We start from the raw sequence: 23,074 nt of genomic DNA, 5'->3' as shown, positions 1-23,074 counted from the left end.
TGATATGATATACTAGTCCCATGTTCTACCAAAAAAATATATTATACCATATTCTTCTTATGTCCTAACTTTTTTCTTTTGGCTTTTTACCTTTTTTTTTTTCCCCAATTTGGAGATGCACATGTCATTTGCTCTGTCCCATCACAAGATTATTTGTTCTAATTCCATTTTGGTTGCAATCTCATTGCTCTTCTATCACTCGTTGTGGCCAACAAATATACAGAAGAGAAAGAATGAAGTCAACTTTTCTTAGTGATCTCTTCGAATACCTCTTTAATGGGATATGAAAAGCAAAAAAGAAAAAGAAAAACAATAGACCAAAGCAACTCTGGAAGCTAGATAATGATGGGATTTGCATTCATTTTGATACAACAATTCGAGTTGCTGCAAGAAGTGATAATATATATATATATAAAATAATTAATTATCATATATCAAAAATTTTATAATATTTTATAATGAATTGCAAGATTGATTAATTATAAATAAGTGTCAATTTTGCGAATATGATTTTACAATAATCTGAAAGATCATAAGAGTGGAAATATATATATATATATATATATATATATGTGTGTGTCATATGTTAAAGATTTTATAAATTTTTTATACTAAATTACACTTTAATATCGAGTTTGGTGATTGGTGAATGGTTTTGTATTCAAAATATTAATTTTTTTTTGAAATTATTAAAAAAAAAAACTCTTTGTATGCAAATTGACCTTGTAACTCTCAAGAGATGCCTTTGGACCATTTGTTTTTTATTACAAATCCCAACAGAGTTGGTCATTTTCAGAAAGCCACTTGAGATGTTTTGCATTGCATGGCTATAGTTTCTTAACTCATCCAAAAGAAAGCTAATGGGCTGGAAGATCATGTCCTATCTGGCCTATGGATCATGTTCCTTTTTCTTACATTGTTGGAGAATCAAATAGGGTATAGACCAAGAGTATAAGTATTTGTGAATCACACAAAAAAATAAAGAGCGAATGCCAATGGATAGATAAATAAAGCATCTTGTTAATATAAGAATTTATTTAATTTAAAATAAAAATATAAAAATTTAATTAAATGTAATTTTTTAAAATTTTTTGAATAATTTAAACATTTTTGTAAGTATTATACCAATAATTAATTTAATTTCTAAAATATCTCAATTTCTTGTGGATATTTATGATGTGAATTCTAAAAGAGTTTAATATATGATGGTGATCGAAAAATAATTACGTTGACAACAACTTTTTACTTTTATTCTTTTTTTGCTTTACGTTAACAACAACTTTGACAATAACTATGCACAACATATCCTTTTCAGACAAAATTTATACTCCCTCATTCCTTTTTTTTTTTAAATCATTTTTTAATTTTTTAAAATATTTTTTTACATACTTAATATTCTTTTTTTGATGCTATAAATTTTTTCCCAATTTTTTAATATTAAAAAGTTTTACACATTCATATTATAAATATATTTTAAAATTTTAATGTAAAATGCATCAAAATTAAAATTTTTATCTTAATTCTCATAAAAGTAAAAAAACACAAAAATTGAGGAACGGAAAAGAGTTTTTTTTAATGTAGTAATTATTCTCCTTCAATTACATATTTCATGATTTTTTTAAAGTAAAATTAAAAAAATTTGAAATATTTTGAACTTAAATCGGAGAATATCAATGAATAAATTGAAATTATAGGTTATATTAACCCAAAAAAAAAAAATTACTAATGCCTTGGAATTCTATTTTGTACCTAAAGAAGGAGACTTAGTCCTGGGCCTGGATCCCATTTATTGTGTACATATGATGCCTGTTGGGCTCTGGTTGATAAGATGGACTTTGTTGGTCAAAAAAACCCAAAATCTCCATGTACATAAAATATAATCTTTTTGCTAATTTGAGTATATGCTAAAGTTGGCTAAAATCTCTGTGGCCTTGGGGGTCAGGTCTGGCCTAGCAAACTAAATTCTCTCGGCCTGACTTGGGCAAAATTTCATTCAGACTCGAAATTAGACCCAATAATTTTATATACGATATGGTAATACAACATGGATTTAAGCTAGTTTAAGTTTAAGTTAATTATATTTCGTGTATTAATCGTGTCAAATTTGCTTGATCCGTCTAAGACACATCTGAAACATGATTAGTTAATCGAGTTATCGTGTACTTATATTACCAATTATTTGTTTATTATTTATTTATTTAACCGTGTTTACGTATCATGTAGACACATTTCGTACACGATTAAGACCCATTTATTAATCTATGTAAATATTAATATTTTTATGATAATTAAGATTTATCTATAGTGAATTTTATTACATTTGATAAATATTATTCTATTTAAAATTTTTATTGTAAATTTGAATAATAAAATCATGTATATTTTAATTTAATTGTGTTAATCATATCAATTGTGTAAACATGTCATAAATTGTATAAATTTTAATTATATTAATTGTGTCGTGTCGTATAAAATTTAACTCGACATATTTAATAAATATATTAATCGTATCGTATTACACATTTATTAAATATATCTGTATACGCGTTTAAGATCTTAACACAATTAATTAATCATATTGTATTCACGTTTATCCATATAATTATTAATATCTTATATTTACACAATAAAATCACATACATATACTAATAATTAGATGTACTCAAAATCTAGAAAAGTAAGTGCCAGTTGGGGTTCATTTTTTATTATCACATCAAGGAAAACAATACAGATTTTTTTTCCCTTTTTCTATTCATTGAGAAAGATTTAGTAAGGCAAGTTTGAGGCAAAATCAACTATGTATAAGATTCTGGTGGTCCAAATCACTCTCAATCAAAGTTCATTTCAACAAAAAATTGTGGATCACAATGAAAGAATGGGACTTGATCTGCAACAGAGTCTGGCCCAGCTGAGATTTTCAAGCCACAGTTTTGGTAAGTCTCAAGCAAGGAACTGCTTGGGCCTATCTCAACTGTTTGGGCAGGAATGGGATGCAACCAGTGAAAGTGTCGGTTCGAATAATTAAGCTCACATTATAGGTGCTATTTTAAGGGTAAAAGGAGAGACAAATGAACTCCAAGGGGTTTATAGTAAGTTAGATACATATATGGTGACTTTGTACAAGACATGAAAATACGATTAAACGGATTTAAATTTAAATTTAATGGTATTAATTTTATGATTACATTTAAGACACAATAATTATATGTTTTAAACGAAACTAACTTAACTGTTTTTAAAATTTGTTTAATAATTAATCAGATTATTGTGTCAACTTGTATAATTCGATTTATGTGAATTATTTACAAGTTTGAACACATTCATCATATTAACTGTGTTAATTATGTTTAAATGAATTGTTAATCGTATATATCGTATAAAATTTAACATGACTTGTTGAATAAAATCGTTATTCGTATCGTATCATATAACATGTTTAATAAATATATTCGTGTGCATATTTAAATCCAATAAATATGTTCATTAATATCTTATAATTATATGATATGATTAAAAGACATGACCATTATCGACAAGATCTAGTCCGATATATATAGCTGGCCTCAAAACTTGGTTAGATATTTTCTTGGATGGACCGTCCGATAGCTTGCACAAAAGACCGAAATCCCTTTGAAAGTATTTAATTTTTGCAAACTAGATGGTGCTTCTAATTTGGTTAAGAAGGATCAGGGTACAAGTAAGAGTACCAAGCTCTGCACCACGACTTGTCATCTTAACGAGAGTACTCGACTCGACCCACTTTGCAGGACTGGATAATCAAAATAATCATGCAAATTCCAGAGAAAAAGAAAAAAGAATGCAGATCTTTCGATCAATGCACAGTGGGATTTTATTTGATATTATCATATGCCTTAATGACTTTATTTTTCTGCTTTTTTAGGATTCAGATTTGATGCTGGGAATCTAGTCAAATGGTGATTAATCATATTAATCATTTTAGACTATGGCCACTTGCATCACAAAATAGTAGTATAGGTTTTTCTTTATATATTACTGATATAATTGATTTTAATATATAATAATTTCGTACTATAAGAAATCTTTGGTATATAATTGCTAGGACTTCCCCATCAGTTTGATATGTTTCTCAATCACATTCAGATACAATAAAAGAGTTGAATTTAGTGTCGGTGCGCTTCAAGTGTCATGAAAATATGCACATAACTTTAGGGTAAAAAGGAAAAAGAAAGAAAACCCAAAGATCTTGTTGACGTGGAGGTTCTACTCTCAGATCAGCAAGGGAGAAAAGCATGATCTAGTAGTAAATGAATTGCCGGCTGAAGAGTGAAATCACCCTGATGGAGAAGCTGCACGTGGTACAACTGCAAGTAGAAAACCAAGATTTTTGATGACTTGGTAGACTCAAATAGCTGCTACTGCACGTGTAACCTGGAACTGGAAGTAGTCCACTTGGACTTGAGTCTTTCGAGTTTCGTAGGACACGAATCTCCAGGCCAGTACAAGTACATCTCTAACTATAAATGCCGTCTGGTTTTTGTGGGTCCAAAGCCTGACCAGGGATGCTGCTCAGCGCAACACTTCTCTTTCATGCCCATCCTTTGCCCTTCAACACACTGTCGGCGAGCTCATTTTTATTTGACCCCAAAAGCAAAAGGGGTTAGTTAGATAACACAGATGAAGTTTTTGTGTGATTTTTATAATGGTGAAAAGCTTAGCTGGTTTCTCTGTACTGTGGCTTTACAAGGAGGAAGCATTCAAATCTTTAAGGAAATCATACTAGTATTATCTTGGCTTCCACCCACCTTCCAAATGGCCCAAACCAATGTCATTTCTCTCTTTCTTTATTCACTGTCACAGCTAATTATCTGAACCCTTTCCTCCCATTCTTCTATCTCAACCCCCTCCTGCTATAAATCCTCATTAAAATCTCACATTGTTTTCAATACCCCACAGCCAAGGTCTCCCCTTCATTTTCTCTTAAGGTTTCAAGCTCAGAGAAGTATTCTTCTTATAAATCATTCTCATAACTTCCTTTTCTTTAGCCAAACCACATTCCTCCCCTTCTCTGTGTGACCCCATACAGAGAAAAACGTTTCTTTTTGGACTCTCAGAAATGGCTGCATCTAATTCCCTTACAATCTCTCCAAGAAAGCTCCGATCCGATCTGTACTGTTATTCATATCAGAATGATGCAAACACCCCACTGGTGATATCAGTCCTTGCTTCTCTGATTGAGAGAACAATGACAAGAAATGAAAGGATTGCCAAGAATTGTAAGTGGTCGTTGACAAAAGATTACAGGAGCAGAGTTTTCGATTGCCATGAGACGCCGGACATGACAATTCAATCCTACCTAGAGAGAATATTCCGATACACCAAAGCCGGACCGTCGGTTTATGTTGTTGCATATGTATATATTGATCGGTTTTGCCAGGCAAATCCTGGGTTTCGGATTAATGCAAGAAATGTACATAGGCTTCTCATCACAACTATCATGGTGGCTTCCAAGTATGTCGAGGACATGTGAGTATTGTTTCTTTCTCTTTTAACCTTTCTTCTTCGTTTTGATGCTAAAATCAAGAACTTCAGGCCCTGACATGGTGTTTTTCTTCTTGAGCAGGAATTACAGAAATTCATACTTTGCACGAGTGGGAGGATTGACAACGAACGAATTGAATAACTTGGAGCTCGAATTCTTGTTCTTGATGGGTTTCAAGTTGCATGTAAACGTGAGCGTGTTCGAGAGCTACTGCTGTCACCTGGAGAGGGAAGTAAGCATCGGAGGAGGTTACCACATCGAGAGGACTCTAAGATGTGCTGAAGAAATCAAATCAAGACAGAACGAAGAAAGAAGATACAATCAGATTGCTCGCATTATGTTGTAAATTACAATCATTGAGGGAATTTTCATTCTCCCAATTTTTTGCTTTCGGCAATGGTAATTAATACTGTAGGTTTTTTGTGTACAGATGGAAGTGTAAAATATGAATGGTTTGCTTTGAAGTAGGGCCAAAATTCAGGGGAGTGTTGTATAACTAAAACTATGCTATGATTTTCAACAAATGCAATACTTCTTATTATATTGCATAAATGTGTTTGATTACAGTGACAATGGATTAAATATAAATATATTTTTTGATATTATTTTTATGTGTGAACTTCCAATAATATTCATAAAACATCGACAAGATAGTAAAATTTATGTTAAAACATTAAATCCCTTGATATCGAGAAATGATTTGTAATAAAAAATATGAAAATTGAAAGCTGAATGCACAATTCTTGTGATTTAATTAAGCATATTTGAAGGGTACAGGTTACAACCTTGGTTTGAAATTTGAATTCCTCTCATATAAGAGTATAAGACCAATTTCTTGGGGGCCCTTGGCTGGCTCTATAGTCTCTCAATATTCTTCACAGCTAACTAGAAACACAATGAGATTGTCTCATTGTCTTTCTATTTTACTAAAACCCAATTTGGTTTTGAAGGAAACGGTTAAAAGTTTCCAGTAAATTGACATAAACAGATGAGTGAGACAGTAGAGTACATAAACATTTTTATACATTTAAAGTTGTTAAAGGCTAATTCAGCTCTCATCTCACTATCCAGCTTCCTCCCAATGGTACAATTTTTTGTTTATAATATATCCTTTCAATGGCACACTAACCAACTAGACATATGTAGAAAATGACTTCTGTTCAGAAAAAAAGTGCATCCATTAATGTAATAAAATCCAGTTTGTTGAAACTTTGATGTAGAATTGGGAAGAACATTAATTTTATCCAACAAAATTATTCTCTTAGTTTGAAGCAAAAGCGAAGGCCTGCATCACATCAACTCTTATGTATTAATTCTGTTTCATTTTTTATCTCAATTTCCATAAAAATTAAAAAGAAAACATTTAAGATTAACAAAAATTGACCAATATTAAAAAATGTAAAAACCCAATAAAAGCATTTGCATCGAAGTTTGATTGTAATGTATTACCAACACAAGACAACTTCTGGCAGAGGAAATAGGAAAGGAAGCATCCCCTTTTCTACTTTAGACTAAAAAGGAAAAAGGGGAAAGTTTAGAAAATGATTAATTGGTCTAAGTAAACATTACTTCATTTGATATAGCTGTTAATGTCTAAAACATGTTCTGCCATGGCTAAATTCAGAATCTAATTACAGTGGATATGCGTCTAAATGCTGTGTGTTCATCCCCAAATAAAGCCGAATTTGTTTTGATTCTTTAGAAGATGTGGCCGTGCCACCCACCGACGAGCTACGTCGCCTATTATTCATAAATTTCTTGGGAAATTCCAGGGCAACCATACAAAAAAAATTAGAAAAGATTATATTCTCATTTTGTTTACAATTAAAAGCAAATCAAAAGGGTCAATGAATCCGCTTGTTCTCTTAAAATTTTTTATTAACATTGAAAATATATACAAATAAAGACGATGAATTGTAAATTTATGTGTCTCATCTCATTTTTTTATCTTTTAAAATATAATTTATATCGTAAATTGTATTAAAACGCACACATTTTAAAAGAGATGAATCAAGTAGATGAATAAGAAAATCCGACATGTCACGTAAAAACGCGCTACATTACTGCATTGTAACGCTTCTAAAGAGCTGTCACTACACTTATATAAGAAAGGGTAAATAGCTCCGTCATGACTTCTTAATAAAAAGCTTTATCTTTAAACATAACATAATTAGAAAAGAGTTAGTCGTCCTGTGATGATTTGATGTACGGATAGAAAAGTAAAATAGGTTTTTGGTTCGGTGGTAGGGCAACCACTAAAACCAAGGAGGAATCGTGGCCGCTCCGAAGTGGAAGGAAAAGTCAATCATCTCTCCCACCCCATCCCGAAAGAAACCAAAAGGTTCATAATCCCAATAATATATATAAAAATGCAACGGAGAGAAAGAAGGTGGAAGCTTGGGCTTTGAAGAAAACGACAATGGATTGAGTTAAGACTAAGGGCGGCAATGTCCCTGTTTAGTTTGGTGTGTTATCATTCTCTACGACCACTTTCTTAATGGTCAAACAGACATTAAATTTTCAACTCTTTGGTTACTTGTTATTTTATTTTGTTACAACTAAGGCTGTCCCCCAATCGACCCACTCTTAACATATTAAATTATTAATACTTGTAATTAATAACTCAGCCAACTGAGCTCTCTTTCTTACCAGACAAATTATTCCCCTTGAATTTGCTCCTCCTAGTAGACACAGTCTTAGATGCACCCTGATTGATTTTTTTATTTTGTTCAAGCTCAATCCCGAACTCCACTTCTCTGCCATGAACTTTCCTGTTGACTTTGCTTATTGCCCTTGTTGATTTGGGTTCGAATTCACATATATAATTTGAATTTGTTCACTATTTTGTGGTGAGTTCCTCTTTTGACATTCAGTAAGAGTTATATTTAATATTTTAATGTAATATTCATATATTAAAGTCAGCTTTATAACTATGGTGATGATATAGAATTAAATTAAAAAAGAAAAAGTTTCAATCATGCAATCATATTTGTTGAGCTTGGTCTGGTCCTCCTGACAAGAGGATTTCCGTAGTTTGATTTGACATAATAAATCAGTTTTATTGATAATGCTATGCTATATGATTTGAGTGAATAAAAGGGTTAATGATGATGATGAAAAAGTATCATCAATCATCAAAAGCATTTCTTTTTAATTGTAAATTGCAATCGGTTAAATGAACATGTGGCTTTGTTTTAGGTCCAAATTCATGCTGCCATGTCCCCCAGCACCCACCAAACGCTCACACCTAAATAATTCCATTACGTTCATTATGGGTTTATTAAAAAAATTTAAATGCACGATATGCCTCTTGATTTTATGTCCTGCCAGAATTTCATGCTGCTACTTAATAATATGATTATGCAAAGAGAAGAAGGCAATTCTGATAATAGTACCAAGCAGTTGACTTTTTTTTTTATCTTGATTTTCAAATAATATTATTCAGCTAGTTTATGGTAAAAAATGATAATTAGGAATTATGAGTTATAACGTTAGCCTTCACTTTAATTATTTATATATATATTTTTATTTTTGAGAAAAAAATAACTACTAATATTAATGGGCACAATTTTGTTTAAATTTTAAATAAATAACTACATCAAAACTCCAAACAAAAAAAAGAAGACAAAAACCTTCACAATCATACCCAAGGCAAAGAAGAAGAAAAGAAGAAAGAGTAAGACAATCAAGGCAAGTTTCTTGGGTGTCCATGGTCAAGTGGGTCATGAGCCATTTTCCCCAGCTCGAGTCAAGCGGTAACATTGGTCTTAATTTTTTGGGCGTTGGCCTGGTACGTTGATATGTTGGGTGAGGCCCTATGCTGTTTCCAGAGTCCAGACCCCAAAAAGAACATTGGATTCTTCAGGCCCTGAACTGGTTGCTGTGCCTGTTTGGAGTTGTGACCATTTCGTTCGTTTGAAAGTGTTCCATTGGAGTGTCGTAAGGCCTAAGCTGTGGGCTCCAGGATCTTTTGTCATACGGAGTCCATTAGAAGATTGTAAAAACAGGGTAAGATCCTCTCCTTGGTATCAAGGTTAAAGCGAGGATTAGGAATAAATCTATATCCATATATATACAAAAGTACGAATATTGAAAAGCTTTTTGATTGACGAAAATAATCATATTTATTCATTTTTTATATTATTATTTTAATTTTATATTAATACTATTAATAAGAGTTATCAAATTTTTATATATATTAAAATTTTAATGGTATAGAATGACTTTAATTAAATATATTTTTTTATTATAAATATTAACAAGATTTATTTCATTTGTAAATAAAAGTTTTAATTATAAATAATTGAAATATTAATTGCATTTTATATATAATTAAATTTCAATTATAATAGTTAACTGTATACATTAGTATCCTTTATCTTTTATATACTTGTTATTAAAAAAAGAACAAATATTCATATACACATAACAATTAACAATAAATACTAAAAGAAGATTACAATGGTATATCGCCTTATCATCCACGACAAGTTCTATCTATAGTTGAATTTTAAATTGCGTAGACTTGAGGTACTGAGAGACATATTTTCCCCTTAAAACCCTCACGATAATCCTCTATCATCAAGGCTATGATTTTCAACGTCAAAATGAGGAGAACGTGTATTGCTTTTTTTTCTAATTAATCTAGAGAGAACACGTATTTCTTTTCAACCATGGCGTGCATGTGCCATTTCCTCAAATAATTTACAAAAATTCAAATCTGATTTGGAAACATTTTCTAAAGTCAGGTAATCCAAAAGCAAGAAAAGTTGCATTAATTGATTTGAATATGGTGCCCTTTTTGAAAAAAAGTTACATTAATTAATTATTTAAACCGATACCCAGAAAGTTAACTTTGTGATTTTAATTTTTTTTCATATAACACTATTTATCATTTATATCGTTAATTTATTTAATAAAATTTATCAATTTACTTGTAAATGTAAACAAATAGACTAAATTTTATATTAAGATATATTGTGATAACTTGTTTGAAATCAATAGTGATATAAAATATTATATATATAATTAACATAAAAGAAATGTAAATAGAGTTTAAGCGAAGAGATTATCCTATTGAATCTTTTCTAATCTTGGGAATGACTTTGGTAATAGAAATTCTTCTTTATGAGCTACTAATTCAACGTTAAATGCATGCATGATGCCAATTTTCCATAAGGGATACATGTTTTTTAGGAGCAACATTCTGTTTCACCAACCGAAAATTTGTCCGGAATAAGGAAAAATTATTATAAAGTGATGATCTTATCAAAAATTCGTCTATACATTTTATGTTTATTTTCTATGGTCATAAGCTAGAGCCATATTGTCGTATAGCCTGTAGGGGGATTTCTTCCTGTTGCAAATCTATCTCATCACCCCATCTTCAGCATGAAAGCGACGCCCACGTGTTGTTTCAGTTACCTTGTTCGGAATAAGGGACTCAGTCTTCCACTTTGATGGAGATAGCCATGTGAGTTGCCTCAGCTAAAACTCTTCATATAAAGAATTCTCCTTCCATGGTCAAAAAGCCCCTCAGGGTATTTTAAACGTTAAATTTGTCTGCATAGAAAAAGGTAATAAAATTTGGGTTATATTTGATTTATTGTTATTGTGTAGATTTTATACACAATCAGGGATTTTTAAATATTATTATTTTGTTAATAAATAAATTTAAAAATTTATATTGAATGCACTTTCAATATATCAATTTTATACACTATCACTAAATCAAATGTAACTACTTTGTTAGAATTTTTTAAAAATAAATATTTATAATTTAAAAAAATTTATTTTAGAAAAATTTTAAACTTTTACCTTTTTCACATTTATAAAGTGATACTTTGTAGTTAAATTATAATATATAAATATTATATATGAACAGTGTATTAAATATAAAAATTTTATTTGAAAAAAATTGAAATTTTTATTTGTACATATTTATAGTTAAGTAATAATATATAAATACTATATTATGACAATGTATCAAATGTAAACTTAATTTGAATGTATATTTTATTAAGATATCAATCTTAGAATTTCCACGTAAAACAAAGCATTAAATCACAATCATCAAATCTCATCAATCTTATTGATAAACGATTTGAAAATAACAGAGCCCAAATCCCCGCCAAGTATTACGTGCCGTAGTTTTTGAACGGAAATGGAAGGATCCTCAGGGTTTAAACGGACCGTGGGATGATGTTCAACGGTGATAACCACCATCAACGGCAAAATCAACGAACAAGTGTTTTGTTTTGCTCTCAACTAAAGCCGCTTAATTGGAAATTAATTCAGCGTAATCCCCTGAATTTAGGGCACTGGGGATAACTTGATAAGAAATATACGAAATATATTAATTTGGACCAATCGATGACGTGGGCCCGATGTTAACCGTCCTGGTGGGGCCAGACATCAGGAGACATAACCGCTTTCGCGGGTTGATGTCAGAAACAGACAAAAGCACGACGTTATGGTAGTTTGGTTTCGTCTGTAAAAGTCCCGAGTCAGAGAAAGAGAGACCAAAATAGCAAATCAGATTGCGTTTTTTTTTCCTCCGCCGTCTCCGGCGTCAAAGCCTGGAAACAAGCAATCTAACTGATGTAGCCATGTAAAAGTATACTGTAAACTGGACAGAACAAAGTTAAAGTTAATTTCTTTCCTTTGGTTTTTTCTTGCTGCATATGTGGATTAAAATTTGCCATTTGCATTGTGGGTGCATGGTGATAAAAAATATTTGGCCATGGAAACGTTGGCTGATTCATTGTTTTCGGATTCTCTGACAAATCTTTCGTGGACAACAGGGAGTTGATTTTTCTGTTGTTCCTTCTGACTTCTTGTGTCTTTCTGGTGCTTTGTGTTACTCTTCGGCATTTTATTCTTCTGATTTTAATCAATTGTTTTGAAGTAACTACTATTCAATTTAATTATGTGCTTACTAATTTATTATTTTCTTGCTGATGTCAAAGCTATGCATGGGAATTTAGCCAAATTCTACTTAAAGTCTAGTAAAGTAGTATAGGGTATTAGGATTTCATATCTCAAGGATCTTACTCATTTGACCTATTCATGAAGAAAATAATGGCTAAATCCTTCTTATTATGTACACGTGTCCTCCACTAAGTGGTTGCATTAGAACCATATGCACTAGCCTTTGGCTCTATAAATACCTAATCCTTTATCTGCTAAAACCATCACCAAGCTTAAACCTGCATTTGAGCTAGCTTTGCTAATTCCTCTTACTAAAGACAGTAGTTTCTTTGATCGAAGTGTTCATGGCTTTCGTTCTTCGAAACATGTTCTCTCTTTTCACTTTTGTAGCCACATTTTCTCTGTTATTCAACTCCTGTTACTGCTTCTACCCTAAGCTCCTTAATGCCTCATTGGCAGCAACTGAGTCTGATTGGTCCCCAGCCGGAGCAACGTGGTATGGCAGCCCCACAGGGGCTGGAAGTGATGGTAATAATGAGCATGGAGAATGATAGAGACTATGTATACATAGATTATTGTTTAATTTTATTAACTTTAACTCTTTTTTTTTGTGTATCTAGGTGGAGCTTGTGGGTATGGGGCTGCTGTGGAGCAAGGCCCATTTTCTGCAATGGTGTCGGCTGGAGGTCCTTCCCTATTCAAATCTGGCAAAGGATGTGGAGCCTGTTACGAGGTGACATGCAATTTTTGCATATATACATTATCACAATATCCGTATACTTTTTAACTTCATCAGTATGTTATCATGCCTCATTACTTTGTACTCCATAATATGTCTGTCAGTTCGAAAAGATTGATAAACTTTCTTCGAGTACATGATGATTCTCCGTATACATATTCTTCCTTTTATATGCCAATATACTTTTTCCTACTCTAGCATGCAAAGGGTGCTTTTCAATGTTGTTTAACATGTATAATATGGTTTAATTTCAGGTCAAGTGCACGACAAATTCAGCCTGCTCGGAAAATCCTGTGACTGTAGTTATCACCGATGAATGCCCTGGCTGTGTCTCGGAGTCTGTTCATTTTGATTTAAGTGGTACTGCATTTGGTGCCATGGCAAAGTCTGGCCAGGCTGAGCAACTCCGTAACGCAGGAGTCTTGCAGATTCAATATAGAAAGTAAGATTCTACGTACGTTTCTATGCGTGTGGGGTTTGTTGTTGGGACTTGGGGGAGATTAGAAACAGAGGATGAGAATTTAGAAGCAGTATGACATTGTTGTACAAGTTTTCCATGAAGAATTTAATCCTCACCCTGCAGGAAAAAATGAAGAAGAAATGTCTTTATGTCAAGGAATTGACTTTGACAAACCAAGCCTATTGCCTATGGGATTAGTTTATTCTTCAAATAATTTGAAATTTTCATTTCGCTGTCAAATTCTCAACATTTTGTAATCATTCTGGTCATTGACGAAAAATTGGTTTGCAGAGTGAAATGTAACTACCCCGGAAAAACCATTGCCTTTCACGTTGACGCCGGCTCCAACCCTAACTATTTCGCCACCTTAGTTGAATATGAAAATGGGGATGGTGACCTTGGTTCAGTTGACCTCAAACAGGCGCTTGACTCTGACACCTGGCTTCCCATGCAACAATCCTGGGGTGCAGTTTGGAAACTCGACGCCGGCTCGAGGTTGCGGTCTCCGTTCTCCATCAGGCTAACATCGCTTGACTCTCGCCAGACCCTTGTGGCAGCCGGTGTCATTCCTGCTGGTTGGGAACCCGGACAAACCTATAGATCAGTCGTTAATTTTAATGGCTAAGGCCCGCCCCTCTATCTGTACGCTTGTATTCCTCGTTTAATACTGTACTGTTGGCGAGTTTTAAGTCAACATGAAGATATTCTTCCATGTCTTAATTGCTTGATTATGTATGTTAATGGGAGAATTATTAATAAAATATAGTTGATAGTTTTGTTTGACTAATTATATATATATATAGCACCATTTTAACACACGTGACGGCTTATATAAACAAATGAACAAAAAATTATTATAATATATATTTTCTCCATTTTGAAATATTTATCTTTTTTTTTTACTTTCATGAAAATATTATATATATAAGGAAAAATATTAAGCGTCTAAATATATATATACACATATACATGCAGTGCCCACTTTTTGACATTATCGTTCTTTCCTTTGGGTGATGCACATGCATTTCAAAATAAAAGAAACATTTTTTATTAAACATTTTTTTAGGTTAATTCACATATCAAAAGAAACATTCTTGTTTTACATTTTTTTTCCATTATCAATTTTTCTTAAATAATCAAAATAAAAAAGCTGAAATATATTAAATATTTTTTGTTTTTCATTTTTGTTTTCCACTACAAGATACATCTTTTTTAGGTGATGCTCACAAAAAAATATATAAGTATATTAAATTTGTATTTTCATATATAAGAATAATTTTAAAAAATTAATATCATATTCTTAGTAAGTACTTGTAAATCAAATACTGTAATATTATTTTTTAAATATTTTAATTAGCACTTTCTCTTATATATCAAATGTTGTAATATTATTTTTTTTATAATTACATTATCAATAATTACATTATATTGTAAGAGACCAAACGTCACTTAGAAGTTATGTCACTATCATTAAAAATAAAAATAAATAAAGAAGTTTGATTGAACTTTTAAGTATATACACGTTATAGATTTTATAGGTCTAGAGACGACCACTGTCAATTTACTTACTTATACATTATCTAATTTTGCTTTTGAGAAAAGAGTAGCTATTAGTATTAATTGCCACCATTTTGTCTAAATTTTAATTAAATAGCCACATCGAATTCCAATTTTTTTTTAAAAAAACTCAAACTCAAATCCTTCTCTCCAATTTTCATTTAAAGAAGGAGCAAAAAGGAAAAACGAAAGGCAAAAACCTTCACAACAAATCACAAGGCAAAGAACATGACGAAAGAGGAAGACATTCAAGGCAAGTTTCATGGAGATAGTTGGTATTTTATAACTGGGCTAGCACAAAGGGTGTCCGAGGTTAAATGGGTCATGAGCCATTTTCCCCAGCCCGAGTCAATTGGTAACGTGGTCTTGTTTTTTGGGGGCGTTGCCTGGTATATCTGGTGAAGCCTATTCTGTTTCCGGGGTCCAAACCCCAGAAGAACATTGGATCGTTCAGGCCCTGAATTGGTTTCTGTTAGCAGCTTCGACCATTTTTTCTTTGCTGTTTGATGTGCTCTGCCAACACAAATTATAGGGCGTTGGATGGTCCAAAATAATTATTGGGCTCTAGGGTCCTTTCTAGAAGATTGCAAAAATAGGCAGGGTAAGAATCCTCTAGTTGATAACAAGGTTAAAGGGTGAGGAATAAAGCAATATCCACATCTATAAAATAAATATATTTATATTTTTATATCAAAGTTTGGATGTTGAAAAGGTTTTTAATTGATGAAAATAGTTATATTTGTTTATTTTATTTTTAAATTTTCATTTTAATTCTTTATTCTTAATATTAATAAATCTTAAATTTATAAATACATATAACAACTTTACATATTTAATCGAATGAATTTGATTGAAAATATTATTTTATTATAAATATTAAGCATTTGTAAATAAAATTTCTAATCATATTAAATGACTGTCATTAAAAAAAATTTCTTAATTTTTATAGTATTGAATAATTTATAAATTAATATTATAAAATTTTAATCGTAAATAATTAAAACATTATTTATCTATTTTGTAATTGTTTTTCAATATATAATTATTAACTTAACACTTTAAAAACATATATAATTTATATAGTAATTATTATTTATATCTTATAGAATCTTTTCTAACTTTGGTGATCAGCTGCTAATTCAACATTAAATGCACGCATAATGCGAATTTTCCATAAGGGATATATGTTTTTTCCTAGTTCTATGTCACTAACTAAAGATTTGTCTGAATAAGTTAAAATATATATCAATAATCTTATAAAAAATGTGTCTATACATTTTAAGCTTATTTTCTACGGTTGGAAGCTAGAGTCGTATTGTTGTATAATTTATAGGATCTAAGATTCAATTTTGAAGAAACGAATGCCTTTTAGTACAAGGTTAACAATTGATAAATTTGAATTTAATATCTTTGAGCACAATATTATTAAAAGATTATTTTAAATTTTTTAATTTATATATTATATAAAATTATTATCTATTAGAAATTTTTTATTATTAATTAAATTTTAAAAATTTTAATCTTTATTTTTCAGTTTTTAGACTTTTAATAATAGTTGACTAATTTTGTCCTGTAATTCTCCTTATCGCAAACATCTCTCTTCACCTCATCTTTGGCATGAAAACGTCGGCCACGTGTAGTCTCAATCACCTTGTTCGGAAGTAGGGACTCATTCTTCCACTTTGATGGAGGTAGCCATGTGGGCTTCCCTCAGCTAAAACTCTTTCATATAAAAAATTCATTCCTTGGTCAAAAAAACAAAAAAAACGCTTTCTGGTTTCTTAGGCTTAAAAGAAAAGCTTAAATCTGGTACATTGATTTATGCATAATTTTTCTTTTTAAAAGGTCAGATTTGAATTTTTTTTCCCATTAAAAAAAAAACAACTAAGGTTTATATTCAATATATTGTTGGTGTATAAAGTTTAGAAAAAATTAGTAATTCAAATGTTATCCTTTTGTTAACAAATAAGTTTCATAATTTATATTTACTTAATGTATTATTAGTGTACAAATTTTATACAGTAGAAGCGAGAATCAAATATTGTCATATCAATAATAAATAAATTTAATTATTGAAAATTATAAAAAATAATTACACATAATTTTAAATATATTTATTTTGAATTTTTTTTAACTTTGTACATTCATGAGGTGGCACTATGTAATTAAAAAATAGTATATAAATAATATAAATTGACAATGCATCAAATATAAATTTTAAATTTAAAAATTATAAAACTTTAAAAATAAACACTATACTCTAAAGAATATTTATTTTACAAAACTTTTGAACTTTTATTTGTACATATTTATGAGTTGATATTCCGTTATTACCTAATAATATAAAATATTAAATTAACAGAATATCAAACATAAAATTGTTTTGCATATATATTTCATTGAGATGTCAATCTTACAATTTCGGTGTAAAAAAAAAAAAGCATTAAATCGCAATCATACAATCTCATCAATCTTATTTATTAATAAACGATTTGAAAATTACAGAGCCCAAATCCCCGCCAAATATTACGTGCTGTAGTTTTTAAACGGAAATGGAAGGATCCTCAGGGTTTACTCGGTCCATCGGATGGGGAATGTTAAACGGCATTAACCACCATCAACGGCAAAATCAACGAACACGTATTCCCTTGAATTTGGGGCAAGAAACATACGAAAATATTAATTTGGAGCAGTCGATGACGTGGGCCCGATGTTAACCTTCCTACCGGGGGCGGGTCGGAGACATAACCGCTTTGTGGTCGATTGCAAACGTAGACTGTCACAAACAGACAAAAGAGAGATGTTGGTAGTTAGGTTTCGTCTGTAAACGTACGTCTGAGTCAGAGAAACAGAGATAAAAAGAGCAAATCAGATCTTGCGTTTGTTTTTTTCTTTCTCCCCCGGCTCCGGCAACGAAGCCTGGAAACAAGCAATTTGACTGATGTAACCATGCAAGAGTATTACTGTGATTTGGACAGAACAAAAGTTCTTTTATTTTCAACTGTGTGTGCATGGTGATTGAAATTATTAGGCCATGGAACGTTTGGTTGATTCTCAAATGAATTGTATTTTTGTTCAATTATAGAGAAGTAGACGGATTTTCTGATTCTCTGACAAATTTTGCCTGGACAACAGGGAGTTGATTTTTCTGTTCTTGATTCTGGTTTCTGGTCTCTCTGGGGTTTTGTGTTGTGTTACTCTTTGGCATTTTGTACTTCCGATTTCAATCAATTTAATTATGTGCTTACGAATGTAATTAGACTTTTCTAGCTGATGTCATAGAAATGTATGGGAATTTAGCCAAATTCTAACTTAAAGTCTATTAAAGTAGTATAGGTTATTAGGATTTCGTATCTCAAGGATCTTACTCATTTCGCTTGTTCCTGAAGAAAATAATGCATAAATCCTTCTAAAAACGTGCACGTGTCCTTCACTAAGTGGTTGCATTAGAACCACATGCACTAGCCTTTGGCTCTATAAGTACCTCGTCGTTGATCTGCTAAACCCATCAGCAAAACAGAGCTTAAACTTTGCATTTAGCTAGCTTTGCTAATTCCTTTCTACTAGTAGTTTCTTTGATCGAAGTGTTCATGGCTTTCGCTCTTCGAAACATGCTCTCTTTTTTCACTTTTGCGGCCACATTTTCTCTGTTATTCAACTCCTGTTACTGCTTCTACCCTAAGCTCCTTAATGCCTCCTTGGCAGCATCTGAGTCCGATTGGTCCCCAGCCGGAGCAACGTGGTATGGCAGCCCCACGGGGGCTGGAAGTGATGGTAACGATGAGCATGGAGAATGATTGAGACTATTTACACATAGAAAATTGTTTAATTTTATGAAATTTAACCCTTTTTTTTTTTGTATCTAGGTGGAGCTTGTGGTTATGGGGGTGCTGTGGAGCAAGCCCCATTTTCGGCGATGGTGTCGGCTGGGGGCCCTTCCCTATTCAAATCTGGCAAAGGATGTGGAGCCTGTTACGAGGTGACATACAATTTTATACATATATATTCATCAGTTTGTTATCATGCCTCATTCCCATGTCCAAAAACTCCATAACTTTTCTGTCAGTTTGAAAGATTGATAAACTTCCTTTGTGTTCATGATGATTCTCCATATACATATACTTCCTTTTTCCTACTCTCGCATGCAAAGGGTACCTTTCAATGTTGTTTAACATGCATAATATGGTTTAATTTCAGGTCCAGTGCACGACAAATTCAGCGTGCTCGGAAAATCCTGTGACTGTAGTTATCACCGATGAATGCCCTGGCTGTGTCTCGGAGTCCGTTCATTTTGACTTAAGTGGTACTGCTTTTGGTGCCATGGCAAAGTCTGGCCAGGCTGATCAACTCCGTAACGCTGGAGTCTTGCAGATTCAATATAGAAGGTAAGATTCTACGTACGATTAGAAAGAGAGGATGAGAACAGAGAAGTAGCATGACAATATTCTTGTACAATTTTTCCATGAAGAATTTAACATATCCTCAGCCTGCAAAAAAAGGTGAAGAAGAATTGACTTTGTTAATTGCACTATAGGTGGTATTTACTCTTGGGAATTGACTTTGTTAAACCAAGCCTACTGCCTATGGGATTAGATTATTCTTCAAATAATTTTAAACCTTCATTTCGCTGTCAAATTCTCAACGTTTTCTAACCACTCAGTTCATTGACGAAAAATTGGCTTACAGAGTGCAATGTAACTATCCCGGGACGTCCATTGCCTTCAAAGTTGATGCCGGCTCCAACCCTTACTATTTCGCCACCCTAGTTATATACCAAAATGGAGATGGTGACCTTGCCTTAGTTGAACTCAAACAGGCGCTTAACTCTGACCCCTGGCTTCCCATGCAACAATCCTGGGGTGCAGTCTGGAAACTCGACAGCGGCTCGACGTTGCGGCCTCCGTTCTCCATCAGGCTGACATCACTCACCTCTGGCCAGACTCTTGTGGCAACCGGTGTCATTCCTGCTGGTTGGCAGCCCGGACAAACCTATACATCAGTCGTTAATTTTTAATGCCTAGTAAGGCACCCTAAACGTAGCGATCTCTATACGATATAATGTATTCGATTCTGTACCACGTTTATAACTGTCCTGTTAGTCAACCTGAAGATATTCTTCCATGTCTTAATTGCTTGATTATGTATGTTTATGGGAGAATTATCAATAAAATACAGTTTATAGCCTTGTTTGACAATTTATATATATAGCACCCGTTTTACACACGTGACGGCTTATATATATATATATATATATATATAAATGAACAAAAAATTATTTACAATATTCCTTTTTTATTTTAAATATTTTTTCATTTTCACGAAAATATTAAATGTTTAAAAGTGAAAAAAAAAATTTAAAGACATTCCAAAAACAAAAGATGGATAATAGTATAAAGAGAGATGATTTAAGGCCTTGCTAGCTGGCTTTAAATGGCTTCAAGACTCTGTTCAATTTAAGTTACACATGATAAGGATACAAAAGAATAGGTTAAAGAATAAAAGTATTTCAAATCAATTAAAGTACTAGAAATTTATCTTGATAGAATCAAAGCTATCTCTATCATTATCTTAATTTTTTAAAAGACATGTAGCACCTTTTTATCTAGAAAATTACACTTATTTTTGTAAAATTCTTGGCCGTCCTTAAAAATATATGATTCATGAATTTTTTTAAATAAATATTATTATATGATTCAAGTGAATTTACTTTATTTTATAATCAATTTTAATTACATATTGTATCTTTTATAATATAATAATTCATCTAAAAAAATCTGTATTATCAGTATATATATAATTTAATAATTTATAAAAAAATTCATATAAGAATGAGCTGATCGATGAAGATAAAAAATTTGGATGAAAATTTCAATTCTAAAATTTCATTATTCAGGGTGTCAAAAATTAAAAAGAAAATGTATGTTCTTTTTTGGTATAATTCAGATTCTATCCATTGGGTAATCTAAATAATGTTTAGAAATAAATTGAAAAGATTGAATGAAAAAAGTATAATTTGATTCCCCCCCAAAAAATAATGTATTTTCCATAGATGCCACGCGGCAGTAATTAAAGTCAAACAGGAGTCCAAAAATCCCTCACGCGCTCACAATTTGCCAATGTGTAAAGTTAACGTACTCCCTTAATCACGTGCCCAAATTTAACGGACTTTCCCTTCCCGAATCGAAATCCCCCGCGCATATTTAAAAACCAACCAGATAGCGAAGACTCCCACTACTCCACTTCCTCGAACCTTTTCTCTTTTCCCGTCAGATCCCTGATTTTTCCCAGTACCCAACCAGGAAAAGATTATCATGTCATCGATCCGTCCGAGCAACGACGTCAGCGGAATCCTCAACCTCATAACCTTATTAGTTTCGATCACGATCTTCGCGGCGGGATTATTGCTAAGCAAGAACGCCGTCACGGAATGCGAACGCCTCCTCGACAAGCCACTTATCTTGGTCGGACTCTTTCTCATGCTCCTATCTTTGACAGCCCTCATCGGCACGTGCTGCAGAGTGCCGGGACTGCTCTGGATCTACCTCGTCTTCATGTTTCTCTTCATCTTGGGCGGCGTCGTTTTCACTGCCTTCGCTTTTGTGGTGACGAATGAAGGTGCTGGACGGTCGTTATCCGGGAAGGGATATAAAGAGTACAGGCTGGGGGATTATTCTATCTGGCTTCAAAGGATAGTGAACAACGCTGAGAATTGGAATAAGGTTAAGACTTGTTTGGTTCAATCCAGGATTTGCACCGATTTCCATAGCAAGTTTCACAATGATAGTCTGCAGAAGTTCCACCATAAGCCCTTGAATGCTCTTCAGGTACGATTTTCGTTTTTATTTTTTTTTTTAAATTTTTTGATAATATAATTTTTGTAAAACGATTTTTGTAATTAATATAAAATTAATAAACACTCCTTAATCGAACCCTTATTTTTTATAAATGCAGTCTGGTTGTTGTAAGCCGTCAAACGACTGCGGATTTACGTATAAGAATCCGACTAATTGGACAAAGGAGCATGGGATATATAAGAATCCCGATTGCAAAAAATGGGATAATAATCCAAAAGTTCTATGCTTCAATTGCCAATCGTGCAAGGCTGGGATTCTAGACAACGTCAAGAATTCCTGGAAGAAGCATAAGGTAGCCCGTATCAACGTCATATTCCTTATCTTCCTCATCATTGTATATTCCTGTGCTTACTGTGCTTTCAGAGACAGCATGCGAGACGATCATGCTGAGTATCACCGAGGGTTGAAGCCTTGATCAGCTTGTTCAATTAGGTTTATTTCATTTTTTGATGGCTTCTTTTTATTTGTTTCTGTTGGTGTCTGCGTCAATATATATATACATGATCTCAATTTCTATCCCTTCTCGCTTCTATTTTAGCCCATTTTTGGACCAGTTCTCAACAAGTGTGATCATGATTGGGCTCTGGACAACCCTCACTGGCTAACTCAAATTGGCTAGCACCCGAGCTTACCCATGGGGGCTTAAGCAACCTCTTTTGGACTTAGTATCCAATATATATAGGAGGATTCAGTCCATTAGAAGTTGGAATGTACCCTTGCTAAAGCCATTAGGGAGAGGAATCTGTTTATATATATATATATATATATATATATTTGTTTACTTTTTATTTTTAAATCAAGATCAGTATTTTCTAACATCTTTTACAGGTGAGATGGCTGAGTTAGATTTTTCCTTTTAATTGTCTTATGATTTATCGAAATAATTAGTAGCAAATTAATACTGTATCGAGTTTGCAATTGAGCTGTTCATGGTAACGGATAGATATGACAATTCGTGTTTTCGTATTTTAAACGTGTCAGACAGGATTAGATACGAAATACGTTAAGACTAA

The 23,074-nt window shown here is 32.3% G+C and overlaps 4 protein-coding genes across 4 annotated transcripts; all 4 read left to right on the top strand.

The window, feature by feature from the left end:
* On the top strand, positions 4,662 to 6,062 carry LOC18614380 (cyclin-U2-2). Its single transcript, XM_007052116.2, has 2 exons — positions 4,662 to 5,505; positions 5,603 to 6,062. The coding sequence occupies exons 1-2, from the start codon at positions 5,096 to 5,098 to the stop codon at positions 5,865 to 5,867; spliced, it is 675 nt and encodes a 224-aa protein (XP_007052178.1). The 5' UTR covers positions 4,662 to 5,095; the 3' UTR covers positions 5,868 to 6,062.
* Positions 12,704 to 14,434, top strand: LOC18614379 (putative expansin-B2). Its single transcript, XM_007052115.2, has 4 exons — positions 12,704 to 12,979; positions 13,072 to 13,184; positions 13,445 to 13,632; positions 13,942 to 14,434. The coding sequence occupies exons 1-4, from the start codon at positions 12,796 to 12,798 to the stop codon at positions 14,273 to 14,275; spliced, it is 819 nt and encodes a 272-aa protein (XP_007052177.2). The 5' UTR covers positions 12,704 to 12,795; the 3' UTR covers positions 14,276 to 14,434.
* LOC18614378 (putative expansin-B2) lies at positions 18,798 to 20,221 on the top strand. The gene is made up of 4 exons (XM_018118454.1): positions 18,798 to 18,981; positions 19,074 to 19,186; positions 19,405 to 19,592; positions 19,894 to 20,221. Exons 1-4 carry the CDS (start codon positions 18,798 to 18,800, stop codon positions 20,219 to 20,221), a joined length of 813 nt encoding a protein of 270 aa, XP_017973943.1.
* On the top strand, positions 21,519 to 22,476 carry LOC18614377 (tetraspanin-7). Its single transcript, XM_007052113.2, has 2 exons — positions 21,519 to 22,031; positions 22,159 to 22,476. The coding sequence occupies exons 1-2, from the start codon at positions 21,519 to 21,521 to the stop codon at positions 22,474 to 22,476; spliced, it is 831 nt and encodes a 276-aa protein (XP_007052175.2).

Source organism: Theobroma cacao, chromosome 1 (genome assembly GCF_000208745.1).
Source record: "Theobroma cacao cultivar B97-61/B2 chromosome 1, Criollo_cocoa_genome_V2, whole genome shotgun sequence".
In the NCBI taxonomy this organism is placed as follows: domain Eukaryota; kingdom Viridiplantae; phylum Streptophyta; class Magnoliopsida; order Malvales; family Malvaceae; genus Theobroma; species Theobroma cacao.
The sequence above is the reverse complement of the archived record's forward strand: the minus strand, read 5'-3'. Positions and strand labels throughout refer to the sequence as shown.